This window comes from Rousettus aegyptiacus, unplaced genomic scaffold, assembly GCF_014176215.1.
Source record: "Rousettus aegyptiacus isolate mRouAeg1 unplaced genomic scaffold, mRouAeg1.p scaffold_m13_p_10, whole genome shotgun sequence".
NCBI classification, from domain to species: domain Eukaryota; kingdom Metazoa; phylum Chordata; class Mammalia; order Chiroptera; family Pteropodidae; genus Rousettus; species Rousettus aegyptiacus.
The window spans coordinates 96,190,632-96,212,619 of NW_023416285.1; the positions used below are offsets into that span (position 1 = coordinate 96,190,632).

At 44.6% G+C, this 21,988-nt stretch overlaps 1 protein-coding gene across 1 annotated transcript; it reads left to right on the top strand.

Annotated features, from left to right (window-relative positions):
- The first annotated feature begins 68 nt into the window (after positions 1 to 68).
- Positions 69 to 21,484, top strand: KIN (Kin17 DNA and RNA binding protein). The gene is made up of 13 exons (XM_016136399.2): positions 69 to 247; positions 3,741 to 3,835; positions 5,088 to 5,131; positions 5,216 to 5,338; positions 6,137 to 6,318; positions 7,068 to 7,116; positions 7,949 to 8,006; positions 10,840 to 10,969; positions 12,681 to 12,731; positions 15,581 to 15,649; positions 16,420 to 16,519; positions 17,809 to 17,909; positions 21,142 to 21,484. The coding sequence occupies exons 1-13, from the start codon at positions 134 to 136 to the stop codon at positions 21,202 to 21,204; spliced, it is 1,179 nt and encodes a 392-aa protein (XP_015991885.1). The 5' UTR covers positions 69 to 133; the 3' UTR covers positions 21,205 to 21,484.
- Positions 21,485 to 21,988: the final 504 nt, after the last annotated feature.

Here is a 21,988-nt window from a genome sequence, read left to right on the forward strand (position 1 = left end):
GGGGCTCGGCCTGCCGAAGCTCCACCTTCTTCCGGCTCGCAGCTGGCATTTGCCCCGCCCACCCCGTCAGCCCCGTTCCGCTTCCGGTCGGCGGGGCGCGGAGCTCAGGGGAGTGTTCGCTTTGGTGGTCGCGATGGGCAAGTCAGATTTTCTCACTCCCAAGGCTATCGCCAACAGGATCAAATCCAAAGGGCTTCAGAAGCTGCGCTGGTATTGCCAGATGTGCCAGAAGCAGTGCCGCGACGAGGTAAGCGGGCCCGGGTGGCCCCATGCCCGAGCCTCGGCCTCTCCCCTGCGGGGTCCGGCTGGCAGTCCAGGCTCAAGTCCCTGACGCTGGGGTGAAGGCGCGGATCTCAGGTCCCCAGTCAGGGGGTCTGCGCTGGGCGAGTCCGCCGCTCAGCGCAGAAGGGACATCCCTCTCCGCAGCCGCCGTCCTAGTTGGGGAATAGTGCTCCTGGACGCCGCTTTCCCCCCAATCTGCCCCCCAAAAGAAATGAAACAAAAGGTTTTGCAGTTCTAGAGGAAGCGGTCCTGTTCAAGCTGCCATGAGACGAAGGCCTGAGCAGTTTAGTGCCGGGCGCCTGGGCAGTAGCCATCACCTCTGACCTGACATGACTTAGGAGAAACCGGAGGATTAGGTCACACCTCTTTTCGGGACCAGATGAAAAAGGAGAAATAAACTCTTGCACACAGGTCGTCTAACGATCATTTATTGGGCACCAACAACGTGCTAGGGCCAAGACCTAATTGTTAACTGGTGAACTGGAGTCGGACTGTCAGAATTAGGAAGACGCGCCACCTGCCAGCTGTGTGGGCTTGGGCGGGCTGCATTCTCTCTGCCCGAGTACTTGTCTGTAAAGTGGGAACAGTAACTGTACCTCCTTGGAAGGTCGTTGTGGGTTTTAAAATGAGTGAATTATGTGTAAAGTGACACGGGCTCTTTGGGCAGATCTTGAAAAGCTTTGTTATGCTGTGCATGTTACACCGTTTCCCATTCATGAGGTGGATGGTTGGAAGAGCCTAGAGGAATTGAGAACAGCAGGCTAGCAGTGTGATATGATCATATTTTTCTCCGGAGAGTAAATTGAGTAAGGACAGAAGAACACTGGGCAATTGGAATCATCTCATCCACTGTTTCTGTGAGAGATTTGATGTTTTAGGTGGGACTCACATCGAATAACGTTGATACAGTTATTCTCTTTCATTTCTCTTTAGTTCTATTTAAGTCCAGATGAAATTCTCACACAGAAAACTAGAGACAAGTACAGTGAGCATCCGTATATCTATTATGCAGATTTAACATTTCAAGCATTTTGCCATATTTACTTTTTTTCTGAAATATTTCAAATTATAAACATCAGGATATTTCACCTCTGAATACTTAGATATGCGTTTCTAAAATATCAGGATATTTTTCTACAGAGCCACAATATATGTCATCACACATAACAAAATTAATAAAAATTCCTTTTTGTCATCTGATACATATTCTACAATCAACGTTTCCTAGGCTGTTCCCCCGAATGCTTTATAAAGCAGTTTTTTTAAAAACCAAGATCCAATCAAAAGCTATAAATTGGATATGGTTATTAGGGCTTTTTAAAAAATAGACTTTAATTTTTTGAGCAGTTTTAGATTCACAGCAAAAATAAGTGGAAGATACAAAGATTTCCCAACTGTACCCCTGCCCACACATATGTACAGCTTCCCCCACTATCGGCATCCTGCAACAGAGTGGCGCATTTGTTACATAGTTAAAGTAATCACTGACACGTCATCATCACCAGAGTCCCTAATTAACAGTAGGGTTCTCTTTGGGTGTTATTCATTCTTAGGTTTTGGACAAATGTATATAAGGACCTGTGTCCACCATCATAGTATCATATGGAGTAGTTTCGCTGACCTAAAAATCTCTGTGCTCTGGGTTATTCAGACTTAATTCTCTTCAAATTCTAACTTTAGAATAGAGCCCACTCCCTGCCGCCCCGCCTTCCCACCCCACCAATGTTTTTCTTGACACTGATCCGAAGAGGTCAGTCAGTTATCTTGGAGCATTTCCACTTTGTGGCTATGTTGAATTGTTTGGTTCCTTGTGATCGTCTTCTGCCTTCTTTCTCTAACTCTTGTAGTTTCCATAAACTGGAACTTAGAGCTAAAGGCTCGATTAGGTTCAGGTTAAACATTTCGGGGAATGTTTACATTTCATAGGTGATCCAGTGTATTTCATACTGCATCACATAAGGAAGCCCATATGTCTACTCGTGCTAAGATGATTGCATAAAGATGACAGCCTGTAATGTTAGAAAGTAGTATTTTCCCTCTTGCAAGAGCAAGTAACTAGTGGCGTGATACTTTGGAATCATGGCCATATGTCTAGTTTCCCATCAACCTTTTATCTATGTGTTTTAGCATTCTTGCCTGAGTCAGTTATTTCATTAGGAGTTGCAAAGTGGTTATTTTTTAAATTCTTTCGACATTTATTATTGGCATCTGTTCCTTTGTAAAAATGAGCTTTTTCTCGTCAGCTAGGGCTATTGGATTGTCCCCAAATGCCATCCTGAAATATAGTCCCTATGGGAAAAGGAAGATAAATGCTTAATTCTTTCCTTCAAGGCATTTGCAGTGGTCTGACCTGTTTGCCCCCAGATCTGTTCATCGCCCTTCCCTACCTGGGCAGACAACCCGGGGGAGGAGAAGTTGACCCCTGTAACTTCTCTCCTCTGTCTTTCGTCTTTCAATCTGCGGGGAGAAAGGTCGGATCTAGAGTATTCCCCTCCTGCTCTCCTACTCCCTTGGGTTTCTAGGCTTTAATAATATTGTTTTGTTTTTATTTTACTGACTTATTTTTAATGTAGAGAAAATGGGACTGGTTCTTCATGAGACCGATACCAAGTACACAGATGAGCAAGGGTCATTTAGGTGGTCCATGGGGGACCAGAGATGCGGAAACCACCCCAGGCGAGACCCAGTGTTGAAAGCAGGACAGTGGGCATGGGATTGAGCAGCGGGACTGGATGAGAGTTATCAAGGAGGCCGAGGAGACGCAGTGATCAGTGGAGCATAGGGTGAAGGATGCTGTCCTCGGTCCTGGCTTGAGTGACCTGGGCGTGCGACAGGGCTGTTCGCAGAGATGAATCAGGAGCAAGGCACATTGCTCATTGCTGTTTCTCGGGAAGAACCAGCTTCCAGTGTTAAGTAGAACAGGTGCCAAGTCAGACTTGTATGTTTTTCATGATCATCTGAAGAAGATACAGATTTAGTCTGTTTAACGTAAAGTTTATGCAATATGCGATAATGAGTTCCGGGTAGAGGAGAACGAGTAAAGAATCATTTCCTTAATGGAAAACACTCATGACCTATTTTGCTTCACTATATTTCTCAAAGTGCTTGTATAACACTCTGTATGAAGTAGGAACTCAATAGGAATTTGTTAAATTGAGTCAAAAACAAAATCACTTTTCTTTTACTATGCCCTATACTGCTTCTTACTGATGTCTGTTTTCTAAAGCACTATTTTTCTGTCTCTTTACCCCCGGGATTACTCTTTGATTAGTAGGGTTGCTAAAGTCAACTTCATAAAAAAATTGTTGTTTAGATGATAGGATGCTTATAGCTACTGTTATTACTTTTTACAATTTATCATCAAAGAGCAGCTTTTTAGGGTTTAATTAATACTTCTACGTAAGGCCCATTATGATAAGCTAAATCAGAATTTAACTATTACCTTTACATTTTTGTAGAATGGCTTTAAGTGTCATTGTATGTCCGAATCTCATCAGAGACAACTATTGCTGGCCTCGGAAAATCCTCAGCAGTTTATGGATTATTTTTCAGAGTAAGTAACTCAAAGACATCCTTATCTCGTAAGCTTCATTAAGCCGACATTTATTAGAAGCTTAACATTTTCTATCTTGGAGGCTCTGTTTATTCCTTACATATCAACATGATAGCTATATCATTTTTGTGTTTGATTTTTGTCCTTCTTTGACAGTTTATCATAGTATGAAATTGTTAAAAAAAAAAAAAAGTTTCTCGCAATTCAGCCTCTTTCCTTTCACTTCAAACAAATGAAACTACCTTTCGTTCTGAAACAGACATAGCAGAGAGCACAAGTCAGACTGCCTGACTTGGAACCCTTCGTGTCTGGGCCTGTGTGACTTTGGGTGACTTACTCTACCAACTCTACCACGCTTTGAGAATCATTGTTGTCTACTGTCCACCAGGATTATCTTCGGAAATCACAAAATTTTCACTAATTAACTCCTAAATAAATTATTTCGTGCTTTTCCATTGTCTGGATAAAACCCAACCTCTTTAGCATGACTTCCAGGCACTTCAAAACTTAGCCCCCACCTTATTTTCCAGCTGTATCTTCTCCCGATTTTTCTGTCCTACCCCCCATTCTCACGCTCATTTTGATCTGCCCTCAACGTCAGCCAAATTAGAGTGTCATTCCTCAGAATGACTTTTCTGTCTCTGCCAGCTGGGAATGGCCTTCTCTTCCTCTTCACCTGTAAAAGACCTATTTTTACTTCGCCACCCATAATATTAAAGACCTCAGTGCTTTGCCATTATCTCTATGTTATTTTGTTACTTCTTTTTTTTCAATTGACTTCTATTATGACAGATTCTGCTAGATTGTAATCTAGGTCAGGATTTATGTTTTAGTCACCTCTGTTTATCTAGCAGTTAACAGTGTCCTCACCTCATAGGGACACACCGAATGGCGATTTCTTGCAAAATAAGGGCAGTTTTGTTATTTTCAATAGAATAGGGTTATTATTGCCACAGTCAGTAGCTCTGAGACTTCATGAAGGACCCTCTTAAAAGATGCCTAGTCACTTTCGCAATACTGCTTTGCCCAGACAAAAAGTTTTGACTTCAAACTGACTGTTAACTTTAATTCTTGAAAGCTATAATCTTTTGAGATTCTTTCCTTGTTCTGTTTTTAAAGATTTGTAACAGATTTTCACATTGGTATTTCAATATTATTTGAGAATCTAAACTGTATGATGACTTAAATTTCAGCAAGATAGTACTAGATATTCATAGAAGTTACCTTATGCTTTCCTTTCTTTCTTTACTAGGGAATTCCGAAATGACTTTCTAGAACTTCTCAGGAGACGCTTTGGTAAGCATCTTAAGGGTTATGCCCAGAATAACTTCGTAACCGTATAACCTGCCCAGGATCAACAGTGTCACGTTTTGTCCTTAGGCACTAAGAGAGTCCACAACAACATTGTTTACAATGAGTATATCAGCCACCGGGAGCACGTGCACATGAATGCCACCCAGTGGGAGACCCTGACCGATTTTACTAAGTGGCTGGGCAGAGAAGGTGAGGATGAGACGGATCTGAGTAGTAGTCACATGGTCCCATGGCAGGGAGGACAGAGTTGTCATGGTTTCTATGTAAATTTATGGAAAAGAGGATGGGTGGGCAGTGAAAAACTCTGGGGGAGCGTGGCGGTCCAGGCTCGATTTTGTGTGTCGCACTGAGTATAAATGTCTGCACTGGTGCCGTTGGCAGTACCGAGGTTTCTCCCCGAAGCGTCCTCATTTAGGTGAAGCGTTATGATCACTCCTATTCCCCACCCCCCGCCCCATATTCATTTCGCTTTAGGAAACTCGTGACCCCCTTCTTACGGAGATTTTTAAAATTTATTGCTTCTTTTCTCATTCTTAATCTTAGGATGAAAAGTTGGGGAGAGGAAAAAGAGAAATTTTGTGTCAGCGTACTACTTATTCAATGTGTTGGTTTATTCCATTTTAGTAGAATAATTTCTACTTAGTTAAGTTAGCAAAATATCGTGTACTCATCGAAAGTTAAATTCTGAGACACAGTTGAATAATTGCTAAGCGAGACAATACTTCTTTCACGTGTTTTCCTTTTTCAAATATGTTGCCTCAAACTAGCTAGTCAAAAATCAGAAAAATAATTTTTTTCCGTTCAAAAAGATAAAATATTCCACTTAAAATACCTAAATCTCATGAACTATGAATATGGAAAATTCATGTAGTGCATGAGTGTATTTGAACGAATAAGTGAATAACACAGAGGTAGGACACGTTCGTGTTTACTTTTCGCTTTGATCATATACAAATTTATGGCGTCTGTTGTCGTCGTCGTTTTCAGGCTTGTGCAAAGTGGACGAGACGCCGAAAGGCTGGTACATTCAGTATATAGACAGGGACCCAGAGACTATCCGGCGCCAGCTGGAACTAGAGAAAAAGAAGAAGCAGGACCTTGACGATGAAGAAAAAACCGCCAAGTTCATTGAAGAACAAGTGAGAAGAGGTCTGGAAGGAAAAGAACAGGTGGGCAACAATATCCTTGAGAGACGCGGTCAAAAAAGAGGTAAAAGAAGCAAAGCTGCTGGCTTTTTTTAAGCTTCGAATTGAGTTTTATAGCCAGGTCCCCTAAGTAAGTGGAGAAAGAGCATGGCCGAGTGTGAAAGCCCAGGTTTTGGAGCTGAAACAAAGCTGGGTCACAGGGGCGTCGTGACCTTGTGTCATTCTGTCCTCTAAGCCTGTTTCCTTATCCTGCAAAGAGGCAAGACTTAACGGGGAAGAAACAGCAGGTCGTTTCTCCCGATCTCAGTTCGTGCTGGGGAGGGACGGTGTGGGGCCAGGTCGAGGGCCCGCACGTGCTCCGGCCCGGGGAGGAAGCGAAGTATTTGATGGTAAATACCACCCCGGGTCGAGGAGTCTTGAAGAATTCACGGGCAAAACCCGGGAAGATAGGGGAGGGAGGGCAGGGTGGTGGTTCAGGGGTTAGAATGACAGATCAAGACATTCATTTCAATATGTATGTATTTGCCCCCTGTGTGCCGGGCACTTGTCTAGGCACACGGGATACAGCAGTGAACAAAAGGTTTAAAATCCCTATAAAATCTCGATTGGAGAATATTTGCAACACATATAATTTCTCCATTAGGGCCGTTATCATTCTAGAGTTGGCCCTCAGCGCTGTCGTCAGCACGGGTAGCAAGTCCTAAATTTAGGGGTGTTGAGTATTGATGGCGAATGCACTGTGGACCAAACCTTCCAACTTTTTCCCCCTTAAGGAGGCCCCTGTTTTTACGGAATTAAGCAGAGAAAATGACGAAGAGAAAGGTAATTTCACTTTTTTTTTTTTTTTCTTTTTAACGTGGATGCTTTTGTGTTGGTTCTGCTGAAAGCTGGCAACATGTTGGGAGCAGGACGTGTAACCTGTCTGGATTGCATTGCTCCACGGATAAAATGAAAAGGCAGCCCCGTGTTCCCGTAGCGATGCCCTCAGCTACAAGGAACACACCGGCTGGAAGTCGCCCAGGCGTTAAGGAAACAGCGTGCCGAGCCCAGAGTGCCCGCAGTGCAGTGGTTCAGGGTACCACGCTAGCAGCATGGGGACCGAGCACTGTCCGGGCAAGGCCAGAGCATCTCTTTTGGTGTCCCCTGTGAGCGAGGAAGCCTCTCCTTTCGAATGTCATTGGCCGGACTGTATCACATGTCCACCGCAAGGACAGTCGCAATGAAGGGGAATGGGGTCGTTTTGATTGGTTGAGACCAAGAGAACTTTACTAATCACCTGCCAAAGGTCCCACCTTGTAGTCCCATCACCTTGGGCATTAGGTGTTCAACTAATTCAAATGTGAATTTGGGGGGCCACGAACATTCAAACGATAGCATCCTCTGAGCCCTCTGAGAGAGGTATGGACACCTTAGGAAAGTCGGGTTCCTGCCGGTGTAAGGAGCGGGGACATTGGAGTGTGGAGGTGGCCCAGGCTGTCTTCAGCCCAGCCACGTGAAGGTCTTCCCCAGCCCTGTGCGCTTCCTTCTGGTACATGCTACAGGAGTTTGCGATCTCTAGATCACTTCTTCAGAATTTCTATGTGGATATATTGTATCTCATAAGCTTTATTATAATTTTCCTGAAATATATTGTATGCCAATTTATCTCTTCCAGTTACATTTAATTTGAATAAAGGAGCATGCAGTTCAGCGGCAGCGTCTTCCAAGTCAAGGTGAGCTGTGTGCACAGGTAGCTGAGAACTTGAGAGGGTTTTTGTGTGATGTTGATTACGTTTTGAAAGCTGCAGTATTGTGAGTTATTTTTTCTGGTCGTAATTTTTGTTAGGTTTTTGTTTGCTGGTTGGTTTTGTGTGTATGTGTGCGGGCATGCAGGCATTTTTTAGCAGCTGTTTTTTTCTCATTTGCGTGTCATACGAGACTCTGTCTTTTGAGGAAAGGCCCCTTGTGATTAAGGGCTCCGCATGTGTAAATTGTTGCTTCTCCGTGAATCGTCTCCACTGAACGGTCCCTTCAATCCCGCTGCTGTACTGTATTTTTCTGTCATAGCCCGCTCAGCGAGTTTCAATGCTAATGCTTCCTGTTTTACCTGCCGTGTCGCGATTTTCTGAGACTGGAGACGAAGGCGTCACCCTGTCTCTGTCGTCACCTGGCACAGGACAGGTGCACTGGCAGGCACTCAGTCGCTGCTCTGTCACCTTCTGAACTGCTCCTGAGGCCGGGACTCCGCAGACCTTCCGCAGGGGGCCGCATAGTAAATGTTTTAGATCTTCTGGGGCATATTATATGTCTTGTCCCAGCCACTAACTCAGCTGTCGGAGTGAGAAAATGACCATAGACAATAAATACATAATTGGATGAACACGGCTCTTTTCCAGTAAAATCATATTTATAAAAACAGGATGTGGCTGGATTTGGCCCTCAGGCTGTAGTTTGCCAAATCCTAATATAGCATGTAGTCAGGTCTTCTGTCCACTTTTCATGTTCTAGTTTTTATACATTCTTTCACCAGATATTTATTCACTGTTTGTGACGGGAATAAATGTTCAGTATAGTTAAGGAGGTTAAAAACCTAAATATAAAAGAAGATATTCAGGAAGGGACCATTATATACTGGAACTTAGTTTGAAGCTGGATGATATTTTCTATTTTACTTAGTATTTTTTTACATGTTGTTTATGTCAGGCCACCTTCTTTGTTTTTGTGAATGTATAGGCTAGACTAAATAAGTGGCGAGGAAAGAGAAGGAAACGGGCAGGCCGAGTCAGCAGTGTATTAACTGCTTCAGAATGATTCACCGAATGTCGTAGCTTGGGTCAAAACATTTCAGAACTAACACCTGCGATAGATATCATGAAGAAATTGGTTAATCGGGGTCTATGTATAGTATTTTTGAAAGTTCTTTTCAAAATATTAGTATAACATGACCTGGAAGACAGGCTCGAATATATTACAACACACCTGTCATATGGTTTTAGACGCTTACATATTTCTCTCCATTCTCTTTTATCATCTCCTAAGTGTAGATGAATTTTAAGGTTGGTGCCAGTGACTTCCAGATCTGTCGCCTTCGTATTAGGTCTCTATGAATACTACTATAAATGACCACGAACTAGGTGGCTTGGAATGATGGAAATCCGTTCTATGTCTGGAGGCCAGAATTCTGGAATCAAGGTGCCTGCAGGGCTGCGCTCCCTTCGGGGGTTTTCGGGGAGAATGGGTCCCCTGCCTCTTCCAGGCTTCCGGCGGCTGCTGGCCACTGTCCCTGGCTTGTGGAGGCGCCCCCAGTCTTCAGGAGCGGGGTCTTCTCGTTTCTTTTGGCTCCATTGTCACATCACCTTCTCTGCGTGACAAATATCTGTTTCTCAAAAGAATGCGCTAGTATTTAAATGCCTTTTTTTTAAAAAAAGTACAAATAATGGAAATAATAATTCTATTGTACTTTCTATTCATCGCATTTTTCTTGATTATCTTCGTGGTGGCTTTGTGCAAATACTGATTTTTTGTTTCATCTGTTGTAAATATGGCAAATTAAGTAATTAGACCGGTAAGATTCATTTTGTCAGCAAATAGTAATTGAGCATCTATTCATGTGAGTTAAAAGATAGTTACTGCTACTCTACAGGGGGAAAAATGCATGCTTAATATACATTTTTTTTCCTGTAATATAAACCAAATATATGTTCAGGACCATCTATACACAGTCCCTCCCCTAGTATGAGAGAGGAGTCATGTATACAAACGATGACAATACAGGGTGGAGTGTGATACGTGCCACAGGGTGCTATGACAGTTCAAAGCAAACGACAATCCAAGAAGCCTCATGGAGCTTGAAGGATGCTAACGAAAGGAGGTGAATGGAGAGAGTGCTCTAGGTGTGATTGAGGCACGAGCCCGTTTGCAAAGGCACGAAGCACCGGACTCGGCCCAGTCAATAGCAGATTGTTTAGAGTGGCCAGTGACCCTGATCCATCAGGGCTACTCTTCTGGGGCTAGTGGCGACAATTTTATATCGGCAGTGAAAAGTTTAGAACTCTCCTGTTGACTAGGCAGTCAGAAGCGATCAAAAATATTTAAATGACGCAGAGACCCTTGCTTTAAAATAAAAGTAGACGGCAGTCACGTGCTAGACTTCTGCTAGTTGTTTTGCAACCATCTTATTTAATCCTTGCAATCAAACGGCGAGTCAGGTCGCGTTATTATCCGCGTTTATAGGTGAAGAACTGAGGCTTTCAGAAAAGGTCGTTGCCCAAGGTTCTGGCAGCAGGAGCCTCAAACTCTGATCTGCCTGACACCAAAGGCGACACTGTTGAGCAGGTTATACGGGGAGAGGGTGAGGAGACGGCAGGGGGCAGGTGGGCAGGAAGGGTTACCTGTCCTCACGCACTGGCAGTCTGGCGAGGGGTGCAGACAGGGCCCCCGTTGCTTTGACTAACCTCGTATAAACGAGTCCCCTGGCAGATTGCTTCCACGTCGTTCGTCCTGCACGTTACAAAGCCTCCGCCGGTGCGTGGTCCGGTTCGTAAGCATGGCTTTTCTTTGCGTCAGTTCTCTGGGACCAAGCGCGTTGACAATGAGCGGGGCCGCAGCGTCCGTGAAGCGGAAAGAGGCCTCCCAGGGCTCGGCTCAGCCCAAAGAAAAGAAGAAGAAGAAGAGTGCGCTCGACGAGATCATGGAGGTACCGAGCGTCCCCTGCCCGTCGACCCTTGGGCCTTGGCGGGGTGGTGCAGTTCAGACCGAGGGAACGTAGATAGTTCCACCGTTAGGTGACGATAGTTAGGCAGATGGGAACATACCGTGGTTAGGGAAACGAAGGCAGGGTCGGCGCCATCGCATGGAGTTGGCCCCCCTCCCCCACTGGCTTTAGTTCCTCGCCTCGAGCCCTGTGTCCAGAACTCTCCACGCAGCCGTGGCCAGTAGGGCTCAGTGCGAAGGACGGCCGCGGTCCCGGAAGCTGGCACTGACAGCTCCGTCCCCTCTGTGGCTCTGTGAAATGGCCATCCTGCGCGGGTCCCCCCAGCCTCCGCACCCGTTGTCCACTGGCCACCTCCTAGCCAGCGGGGGAAGGCTGCGACTTCGCCCTAATCCGATTGAGCCTCATGGCTAAGTGCGTGTGGCGCATCACTGAGCACGTGTGGTCCTCTGGATCTGGGGCCGCGCTTCCTGCCCGGGACTCTAGAGCGGCTCTTCATATGCTCCTGACCGTCCCGCTCTCCTTCCCGACACGTGGCCCTGCCTGATCGTCAGGGCAGAGGAGGAAGGACAGGCTAAGAGAGAGAGTGTGCGGACGCAGGCAGCTCCTTGCCGCTCTGCCGTCCTCTCCTCTCGTCTCCCCATCCTTTTCTTCCCCGTGAATGGACAGGGAGTCACTGCTCAGTCTCCCTGGCACTGGGTGCTGTAAAGCTCAAGGTTTAACCCGCAGGGACCCTGGGAGGCGCGTCATCCCATCGCCGTCGGGCAGGCGCGGTGCCAGGCCCCGGCCTGCACAGCGCGGGCAGAGACAGCCCCCGTGTGTCACGGAGCTTTCGTTCTGTGAATAAGGAAGCAGGAAACACGCAATTGCAAAACGCCGAGCATTAAGGAGGCCTGGGCAGGGGACGGGGCTCGTGAGAGGGCTCTGAGGCCGGGCACACCTCTGGGTCAGGGTCTGAAGGGACGATCGTGGGTCTGGACGGGCGCGGTGAGCACACGGTGTTACCGGCCACGACAGGCGTTTTCACTTCTAATCCAGAGGAGAAGGGGAAGCCACGTCTACCTACATTGACTATAATACACGCCAAATCTAGAACGTCCATTGTCCATATTGAGGAGTCGGAGGAAATAAAATGAGGCTTGGAATGGACCGAAGCACGGCGTTCAGTCCCACTGACGGGACTTTGGGTTCCAACGCAGGAGCCAGGGCGGAGCCGCGCGGCCAGTGGGCACGCTGGTCTCGGGGTCCCCTTAGTTACGGCCCTGCGGGTCGCCTGTTTGCTCCCGTTGGCCACAGGCTGCACCACGCCTACCAAACAGGGCTCCTCCTGCGGTCAGCCCGGCTCCCTAGTCACAGCGCCGCAGGGACCCGCCTAGTTGCCGGCTCCTGCCAGTCACGTGGGAGGGGGCGGGGTAGGGGGCAGCACAGCTGGGCGGAGGCCTCCGGCGCCCGCTGAGTCAGGTGAGTGTGTGTGTTTCTGTGGGCAGTGGCCTTGCTGCATCACATTTTTTTTTTAACTCATTTGTTTTTTTTAATCGAAAACTAATTGCAAACAAATGTTTATTTGCATTTATCGGCGCTCATAAATTACATCGCTGATCTACGAAGTGGGTGTTTTATGCTCGTTTGCTAAGTAGGATGCTGTTTAAAATGCTTTCAAAGAGATGGTGCCGTGACCACCTTGTGTGTTTTGCAGATCGAAGAGGGGAAGAAACGGGCTTCCCGAACAGACCACTGGCTGCAGCCGGTGCGTGTCCTGCCGTCCGCGATGGCGGTAGCTTCGGGTGGAAGGCGAGACTCCGCGACCACGTGTGCATGACACACCTAGGCCCCTCACCGTGATGAGTTTTTTCCATTTGATTTTTAGTTATCAGCTGCACCTGTAGCAGAGGGCTACCCCATGCCGACAGGCTGACGAGATTCTTCGGGTTTCATGCCCGACTCGTTTATGAGCACCTGGAATTTAAGCCCGCGATTGTTTCCCATTTTTGCTATAAGACAAAAGATTGTAGTTTCAGAAATGGGATTAAAAGATGGAATTGTAAATGCGAAAGTACTTGTTTTTAGCTTACATCTTAGAATGCCCATTTAAGTCCTTTGTCAAAAAAAAAAACAAAAAATAGGGTTTAATTTACAAATTCAGAGAAAGCTTTGTATTTTGTTGCTTACTTATTATTATTTCAAGATAATCATTTTATAATCATTTTTAAACTTTTAAATAATTTTTAAAATTATTTATTGACGCTCTGTTTGGAACTTACTGAGACGTGAAGTTTTCATAAAACCTTCAATAGTTATTCTTAAGCTGGGTCGATCAGTAACAGGAGCATGAGAAGTAGTATGTTATTTAGGTAATTTCTGATTTGAAAAATAAGATCATTAACACCTCGAAGGCCGAGAAGCCCAGAGTCTGATTTGGGTCTTCACAGCCCTTCCCCCACTAGCTCGAAGATAATTTGGCTTCCGTGTCTTACTTTATGTTCATACAATGGAGAACATTTCTACCTGGGGGTCACGTGACAGATCATGAAATTAGTTCTTTAATATGAAAATGCTCCCTCTGTTAAATAGAAAATATGCATTTGGTATGAATTATTTCAGTCACTTCTCATCTCGGCCCTGTAGGGTGATCACTGTTATTATCTCGATGTCATAGGTGAGGAGACTGAGGCATGAAGCCTTTGAGGAATTTCCTCAGGGCCGTGTAGTCCATGGTGAGCCAGGACTGCCCGTGGCAGTCTGAGTCAGTAGCTCATCCTCGCACTCGTAAACAGTGCCGCTTCCCGGAGGCGGCAGTCACCCTCGCCGCCTCTCTGAGCAGAGACTGGGTGTGGATTAGCAAAGGAGGGGCCTGTTGGAAAGAAACCATCTGCGAATTATTTTCATTTTTCTCATTAGAGTACTTGACGTTTGAATATGAATAGTTTCAGATATTGTTTATGAACATGTACGTAATCAAGAATTTTGCTTAAAGCATTAGTTCTTAACCAGGAGGGATTAAGAAATTTTTTTCCTACGCTTAACTCAGTCTCCATGATAGCGAACGTCATGGAACAGTATCGCGTCAACGTGTGCTGTGGGCACAGCGGGCCCTGGGGTTTCGAAACACACGCGCCCCAGGACCCCGCCGCCCAGCCTCCTGGCGGGAGAGGCACGAGGCACATACAATTTCACCAGCCTCCTCAGTGAATCCGATATGTGCCCTTGGTTAAGATCTATTGGTTGAAAAGAAAAAGAAAACCAAAAGCAAAAAGTGGAAAAAAAAAAAAAAAGCAAAGCATAACAGGTTTTAGTTAGTTCCCAGATTTTCTTCCCATTGCCAAAACTTTCAATTCAGTTTTATTTCCTGATGATAATTTTCTCACATCGCAAATTATTCGGATTTTCTTCATAGTTCCCCTTACAGAGTGTCCACGTTAAAAGAGAGAATCAGCCAACAGTGCTCTGATGACTCAGCGTGTCTCTTATTCTGAAAAGGGCAATAGCGTTTGTTAAAGCGGCCTGCAGCCCACACAGATTGGAGAGCTCCATTTTGTAAACTCCGAAAGGACAGGTTTTGAACAGATCTGTTGACAGTGAGCGAGTGTCAGCAAGCCCAAGCATGTGATGAGTTATCTTTAAGTTTTAAGTGTGTGTACCCATGAGGGCACTTGAGAAATTCTGCCCAGAAGTACTCTGGCTAAATCGGAGAAGCTGTTTTGGCATTATTTGGCTTTATTCAGTAAATCTTAGTAGAACAGAGGTTCAAGAATAGTCTTCCCGTAGACATGTCTTTCTGCCGTTGGATATCCTTTCCACAGAGTCCTTGCAGAAATTTTGTTAATAGAATTTTTAGCTGGGCTTAATGAAATACTTGTGCCCGTCTAGTACCTGTTACAGTCGCCTGATGTAGCAAATGCAGAATTACTATAGTGACTATAGTAATGTGTGAGGCGATCTAATTTTCCTCATCAGCTGTTTACACAACTAACCCAAATCGGGGAAGCGAGGAAGAAGCAAAGTCGGAATGTGTTAATATGAAGCGAGCCCAGATTTCTCTCCCATTCGAGAACTGGTGGCTCAGACGATACTTTCAGCTGGAATTAGTCCGGAGGAGTCCCGCCTGTCTCAAAAACTCAAAGCGACATAATGATACAAGAGCACTGGGCAGTGCCCTGTCCTGGGGACTCTCGCCGTCTGCGTTCTTGTCAGCGGTGAACACCAGCAGTGTGATGTCCTTGACCCTTTTCACTTCTCGGAAAGGACGGAAGAGAAGAAGCTATCTGTGGAAGACGTGGATCGATAGAGTTGAGATTTATAGATAAAAGTCCTAGATTTTAAGAAACCTTCACTGTGGAAAGCGGCCGTTAGATAGATAGATAGATAGATAGATAGATAGATAGATAGATGTAACTGTTGAATAAAAAGAAAAAGAAGGAATGAAAGATTACTAAGGAAATGCCATTTAGGGAAGGCTCAGAACCCCAGAATTTCTTATTTAGCAGAGCAGTTGCATTTTATTATGATTTTTGGTGAACATGGTTTAAAATGAAGGAGTAACGCAAAAGATAATTTTTGTCTTTCTTTGCATCTTTATTTTTGGTCATCATTTCCTAGGAAATCATCGTGAAAATTATAACCAAAAAGCTTGGAGAGAAATACCATAAGAAAAAGGGCATCGTTAAGGTAAGAACGTGACGTCATGCATGGAATCGTAGCAGGGGCTGGTGGGTGCCTGAGTCACACCATTTTGGAATTCCTTAAAAATCAAGGCGTATTAGCAGAAAGCACACGTCTGAGGCCTCCGATGGTTTCATAAAAGGAAAGCTGAGTTCGTAATATATTATCTTTACCCATCGTTTATGCTTAACCTCACTCTGCTTTCTTACGGGAGCCAGTAGTGTGTGTGTGAAAACCCGCTGGTGCCTCTCACACTCAGCGTGCGCACGCTGTGCTGACCAGTGAGATGCGTTCTCTGGGCTGATGACGGGCAATATAATTATGCCCCTCGGGTTCTAAGGAGGACTTCTCGTGTTTCCTGGGAGACTGTCTCTTGGCCGTTCTGGGATTTTAAAATTTAAAAAGCAGCCCCCCGTCCACTTCCCCCCGTGCTTTTCCTAAGTGCGGATCAGCCCAGTGCCCAGCCCGTGCGTGCACGAGTTGCCCTCCCTCTCCACTCGAAGCTGGGCCAAAGATCCCTCTCGCTAGATGTCTCGAAGTTATGTTCGAAGACCACCTGTCTTTCATTCTTTCCAGATGAAAACCTTGACTAAGCTTTGCCCTGACTTCATCATATATTAGATTGAGAAATTACGTATGGAATCTAGAAAACCATGTCTTGTATAGGAGTTACTCTTTAGACTAGAATTGCATTTGTTTTCATTTTATTTATTCGTCCCTTGAAATTTGTGTTCACATATCTCTTCTATTATAAAAGTGTTGATTTTACATGACAGGAAGTAATTGACAAGTATACAGCTGTTGTAAAGATGATTGACTCTGGAGACAAGCTGAAACTTGACCAGACTCATTTAGAAACAGTAATTCCGGCACCAGGTAAATCTTCTTGCAGCCCACGTAATACATGTGCCAACAAAACGAGTGATTCTGTTCCTTAAACCACAGTTTTCTGACATTGCTTGATAGTTCTAGGTATGAGTTTCCTTTTTAGAAATAATGCGACTGCCAGTATAACTATTTGACTTGCGGTGAAGTGGTAGTTTGCCAGTCTCCCGAGAAGCGATTCGTGGCTTGAATAAATTTTCCCTTTCTAGAATTTTTTTTTTTTCCCGAAGCAAAACACAGACGTATCTGGATAAATTCAATCATATTAGGGTTATTATTAATAGATTTATTTAGCTGTCTGAGACAGGGAAAGTCAGTATCGTTTTGCTTCTCCGTTTCCTTAATGATCTCTATCGTTTGGGCACTAACATGTCTGGTATCGATGCTGCTTGGGTCAGGTCGTTTGCCTCCAGCCGGGTCTCTTTGTGGTGCCGTCATTGCTGGTACAAAGATAATGTTAGTCTCTCAAACGTTCCCTTATTAGCTCCTTTATTCTTTCTCTTTGAAATAAAACTCATTTAAGGGATTAAAAGTTTTCATCTTAGTTAGAGATAATTGGCATTCAGTAAACCAGACTCGTATAAAGTATCCAATTTGATAAGTTTTAAAACGTGAAACTCCCATGAAACCATCCGTGTAATCAAGATGAGGACTGTTTCGTCGCCCCTAAGATTTCCTCATTCCCCGTTACAATCCCCTCCCACCCTCTCCCCCGCCATCAGTCTGCTTCCACAACTGTTTGTTTTTCTGGCCACCTATTGATAGGTGTTTGGGTCATTTATAGTTTTTAGTAGTTACAAATAAAACTGCTGTGAACATTCACATGCAAGTCTTTTATGGACACGTGATTTCTATTGGGAGGACACTCAGAACTAGAGTGGCTTAGTCATATGATAGGCATACAGGGAAACTTTGATGAAACTACCAAGCCATCTTATGATTTTGAAAAGATGCAAAGTAAGCAAATTTTTTTCTGATTATTTCTGGACTCTGAGCATTTCCTCCAAGTACCTTATATACTTTGCAATCTAAAATTAAAATAGTTCCCTTTGACAAATACGTGGGGGAAAAAACGAGAAGTCTTATACTGTGATAGTTATCAAAGTGTCTACAAATTGTACTTTAGAATATTTCAGAGTTCTTAAATGATTCAGATCTTCTAAGAGAAGGATTTGATTTTCGTTGTATTTATTCAGTGTAATTGCATTTTGCTATTATGAAGTAGAAGAAAAAAGGAGACATTTTTTCTGCATTCAGTGTCTTATTCTTTTCTATTGTAGGAAAAAAAATTCTCGTTTTAAATGGAGGCTACAGAGGAAATGAGGGTACCTTAGAATCCATCAACGAGAAGACCTTTTCCGCTACTATAGTCATTGAAACTGTAAGTACATTTAAACAAAGATGAATTTCACAATGCTTTAAAAATGCGCCATGGTTCTTTTTCATTGGCTTGGTCCTTGTTTTATATCATAGTTTGGCTTTTTTTGTTTGCCTTCTCTCCTCTTTGGAAATCTGTAAGCTTATTTTCTCCAGGGACTACCATTGCTAAAGCATTTTAATTTTTTTTTTTAAAGCATTTTATTTTCTAATTAAAAAGGAAGTGCATGTGTTTCTTAGTCCGTTCGGGTGCTGTGGCAAGATACCAGAGACTGAGCTGCTTAGAAACAACAGAGATGCCTTTCTCCTAGTTGAGACCTAGAAGTCCAAGATCAAGGGCCTGGCGGATCTGGTGTCCGGCGAGGGCCCGCTCCCTGGTTCATGTGTCCTCACGGAGTGCAAGGAACAGGAGACTTCTCTAGGGTCCCTTGTAAGGCCACTGATCCATTCATGAGGACTCTGCTCCCAGGGCCCGATCACCTCCCAGTGGCCCTGTCTCCAAATGCCGTCACTCTGGGATTAGGCCGCAACGTATGAACTTGGGGTGACTCACAGTCAGTCTATAGCAATCAATACTCGTCGTGTAAAATCTGAAAAATACCACTTAATATAAATACATTTTTAATTTACTCATAATCCCCCAGCCAAATAACCCTCAATAGTATTTTGGTCTGTTCCTTTCCAGTCTTCATATTTTATAGTTTATAAAACTGTATACATAATACATACAGTTTCATATCTTGAGTTTTTCCTCCACATCTAATAAAAAACTCAATTTGGGAAAGTATAATTAGTAGGGACTGTCTAGTCACAATTAATGGGGAAAAAGCCACAGAGCTCAATTTTTTAAAATGCCCCCTTCTTCTTTCACAAAGGATTAAGGTAGCAGAGACCAATCAAATAACAGTTTAAAAGAAACTTGATGTACAAAAATCGCTTACTGATTTTGAGCCGAGCATTCAGCGACCTGCCCATGCGTGAGGCCGAGGTGGTCGGGCCCTCGCATGGCTTCAGAAGGAAGGACTGAAACGTGCTTTGTGCTCACTGCCCGGTTCTTTGCAGAACTCTGAACTACGCACTACGTGTCCTTATGTCTGAACGAAAGACTTTGTCATCTCCAGTCCAGTAAGTGTATTTTGGGGGGTGATAGTAGACCCCTTTGGGAGTCTGATGAAAGTTCTAAACTCTCCCCCCCAAAATTACACTAAACTGCCAAATTTTATGTTTTATCTCAAGGTTCATAGGCTCCTAAACCCTCTGGAGATAGATTAGGGACTATATTGTGTCTGAGGAAGGTTTTCTGGAAAAAAAACATTTAGGTCCTTAATTGAGAGAGATCACATTTGAAGTAAATTAAGCATTTTTCCCCCCTGTTCCTGACAATACTGACCCAGAAACTCCCTAACATAAACTATAAGGGGAAAAAAGGAAAAGGGAATCTCACCTGTCGCTGAGGAATTCGCCAACCTGACTGAATGAACAGATGGAGTTTTTTAAAAGCCACTGCGTTTCCTCTCTGACTCAGTCGGCGCCAGGTCATGGGAGCCATCATGTCTCCACGGCAGACCGATCCTCCTCCGTTTTTAAATTTCATCATACTAAGTGAGGCCCGCTCCACGCCTCCATCTCGGACACACAGAGCGACCGCCTGCCCTTGTGGGTGTTCTCGGTTCCGTCCAGACACTGCTGGGCCATGGCTCGCGTGACTTACTTTAGGAAAACGAAACACACCTGCTAGTTTTTGGGTTTCTTCTTTTTCGTTTGCAATCTGCCTCCGTATTTTTGAAAAAATGCATTTGCACATGCATGTGTCCGCCTCCTATGCCCCACGTTTTCTCCAAGTTGCTGCCGTGACACACATGAGCTTTTCAAGTGATTTCTCCTGCTATTTTTTTTTTTTTAAATCATTTCTGGCATCTTAAATTTTCGTATCAGTATCATAACGTTTGAAATGTATACATTTATTAAGCAGATTGTAACATGCTAACAAATTGTTCAAAAACAGCCTCAGCTTTTTTTTTAGCTGTTTCCTTAGCGAACCCAAACATCTGGCGCCCCTCTCGGTCCCCAGCCCCATGCTCTCATAAAAGTGAGATGAACCGTAGACCCTGAGACTTGCTAGGGCAGGGCTCAGCCCGGGTCCTGCTCTGTCTGGGAACTTACTTCCTTTAAATACAATCGTTGCTATATATTAAAAGAATGGCATTTTAAAGGGAAGTTGTGAGTCTCTAAAAAATGGGATTTGAACTCGGGCGGTCTGGTTCCAGAGCCCGTATTCTTAGCCTCTGTGTTCCCGGGTTGTGTCGGCTTTTATGACAGGTATGTCTTTCATTATCTGGTTGTCCCCTTTCCCTTTTTATTGGATATGAAAAAGATGAAAATATATTTAAAGTCGGACACATTTTTTGTAAAGACCAGCCTGTCACAGCTAAACTGGACAAACATTGTTTGAGTATTCATATTGCTTAAAGTAATATTTGCTGTAAAAGAAAAAAAGAGATCCTCAAATTGATAATGGTGCGAACATGATGTAAGTTTACTTCTCATGTTAAAAGTCCACAGTGGGTGTTCTCGGTGGGGGAACAGCTCTGTTCTAGGGAGATAGTCGTGAGCCCAGGCATCTTCCAACGTGTGGATCTGCCATCTTCAGCAAGTGGCTCTCGTTACAGTCTTTATGTCCTGTGCTTCAGGCAGACCGAGCGGGGAGGGGCAGCGTGACCTGGGCCTGGAGTGGCGGTAGGGGCTCAGGTGGCGGTCGGGGCAGCGTGACCTGGGCCTGGAGTGGCGGTAGGGGCTCAGGTGGCGGTCGGGGCAGCGTGACCTGGGCCTGGAGTGGCGGTAGGGGCTCAGGTGGCGGTCGGGGCAGCGTGACCTGGGCCTGGAGTGGCCCCCGTCACTTCTGTCCCCTCGCGCGGGCTGTTGCACGTGCGGCCACAGCTAACCACGGGGCAGCTGGGAAACCTGACGGGAGGCAGAGGAGAGACTGGACGGCCAGCAGCCCCCCGCAGCCTGTCACTGACCACTCGTCGAGTGTCACCGAAGCACGCACGGCCGTTCCTGATGAGAATGACATGGGGTGTTATTAAAATTCACGAGCATTGAGAAACGTTCGCCACCTTAATGGCATTTTAGGGATATGGAAAAGGAAAACTTATATTCTTAAGTGTAATGTCGTTTTGTTGCCTTGTAAGTGGATGTGTGTTTTTAACCTTGTCTTCAATTATTTTCATTCGTAGGGCCCTTTAAAAGGTCGCAGAGTCGAAGGAATTCAATATGAAGACATTTCTAAACTTGCTTGAGTTTGAAAATTTGTTCACAACATATTAAAATTCTAAAGCATCAAATTGGTGTTCGCCAAGGCGTTATGAGACTCTACTGTGTTAGGGCGTTTCTTTTGTATAAATGAATGGATTTATTTAAATATTTCTGTATAGCCGTTTAGCTAAACTTACAGAAAACTCTAATTATGTCTCATGAAGTTACCAAAACTATGTAAATTTGTTCTTGTTACTTTTGTTTTTGTAATATTTCCTTGAGTTTTTAATCTTTATTAAAAGAATTATTGTAAAGTGTTTTATAGAAGACAATTTAGAATCACATAATTAGAAGAAACTCTTCACCTACTCTAAATCTATATTCTCGGTCGTAAAGTAGCAATGTGGAACCCTGATTACATTTTACAAAGTCAGGCTCACCGAAGAGCAGCTTATTGAGACCTGGTTCCCACTCGACGCGGCGTCGCCCGTGCCATGCGTCCCACTGCGGTGGTTTCCGGCATGTCTACAGGGCTGTGCGGCGTCACCACTACCTGGTTTCAGGTCGTTTTTATCACCCCGGGAAGAAGCCGTGCACCCATAGTCCCTGCCAGCCCCTGGCAGCCACTGATCCACTTCCTGTCTCTAAGGAGCAGCCGTTCTGGACTTTTCATATAAATGCAGTCAACGCGACATCTTTGTGACTGGCTTCTTTCACGTAGCATCACGTTTCAAGGTCCATCCATGTTGTAGCCCGTGTCAGTACCCGTTCCTTTTTTTTTATTATTTTTTACTACATTCCTTTTTTATTGCTGAATAGTACTCCCCT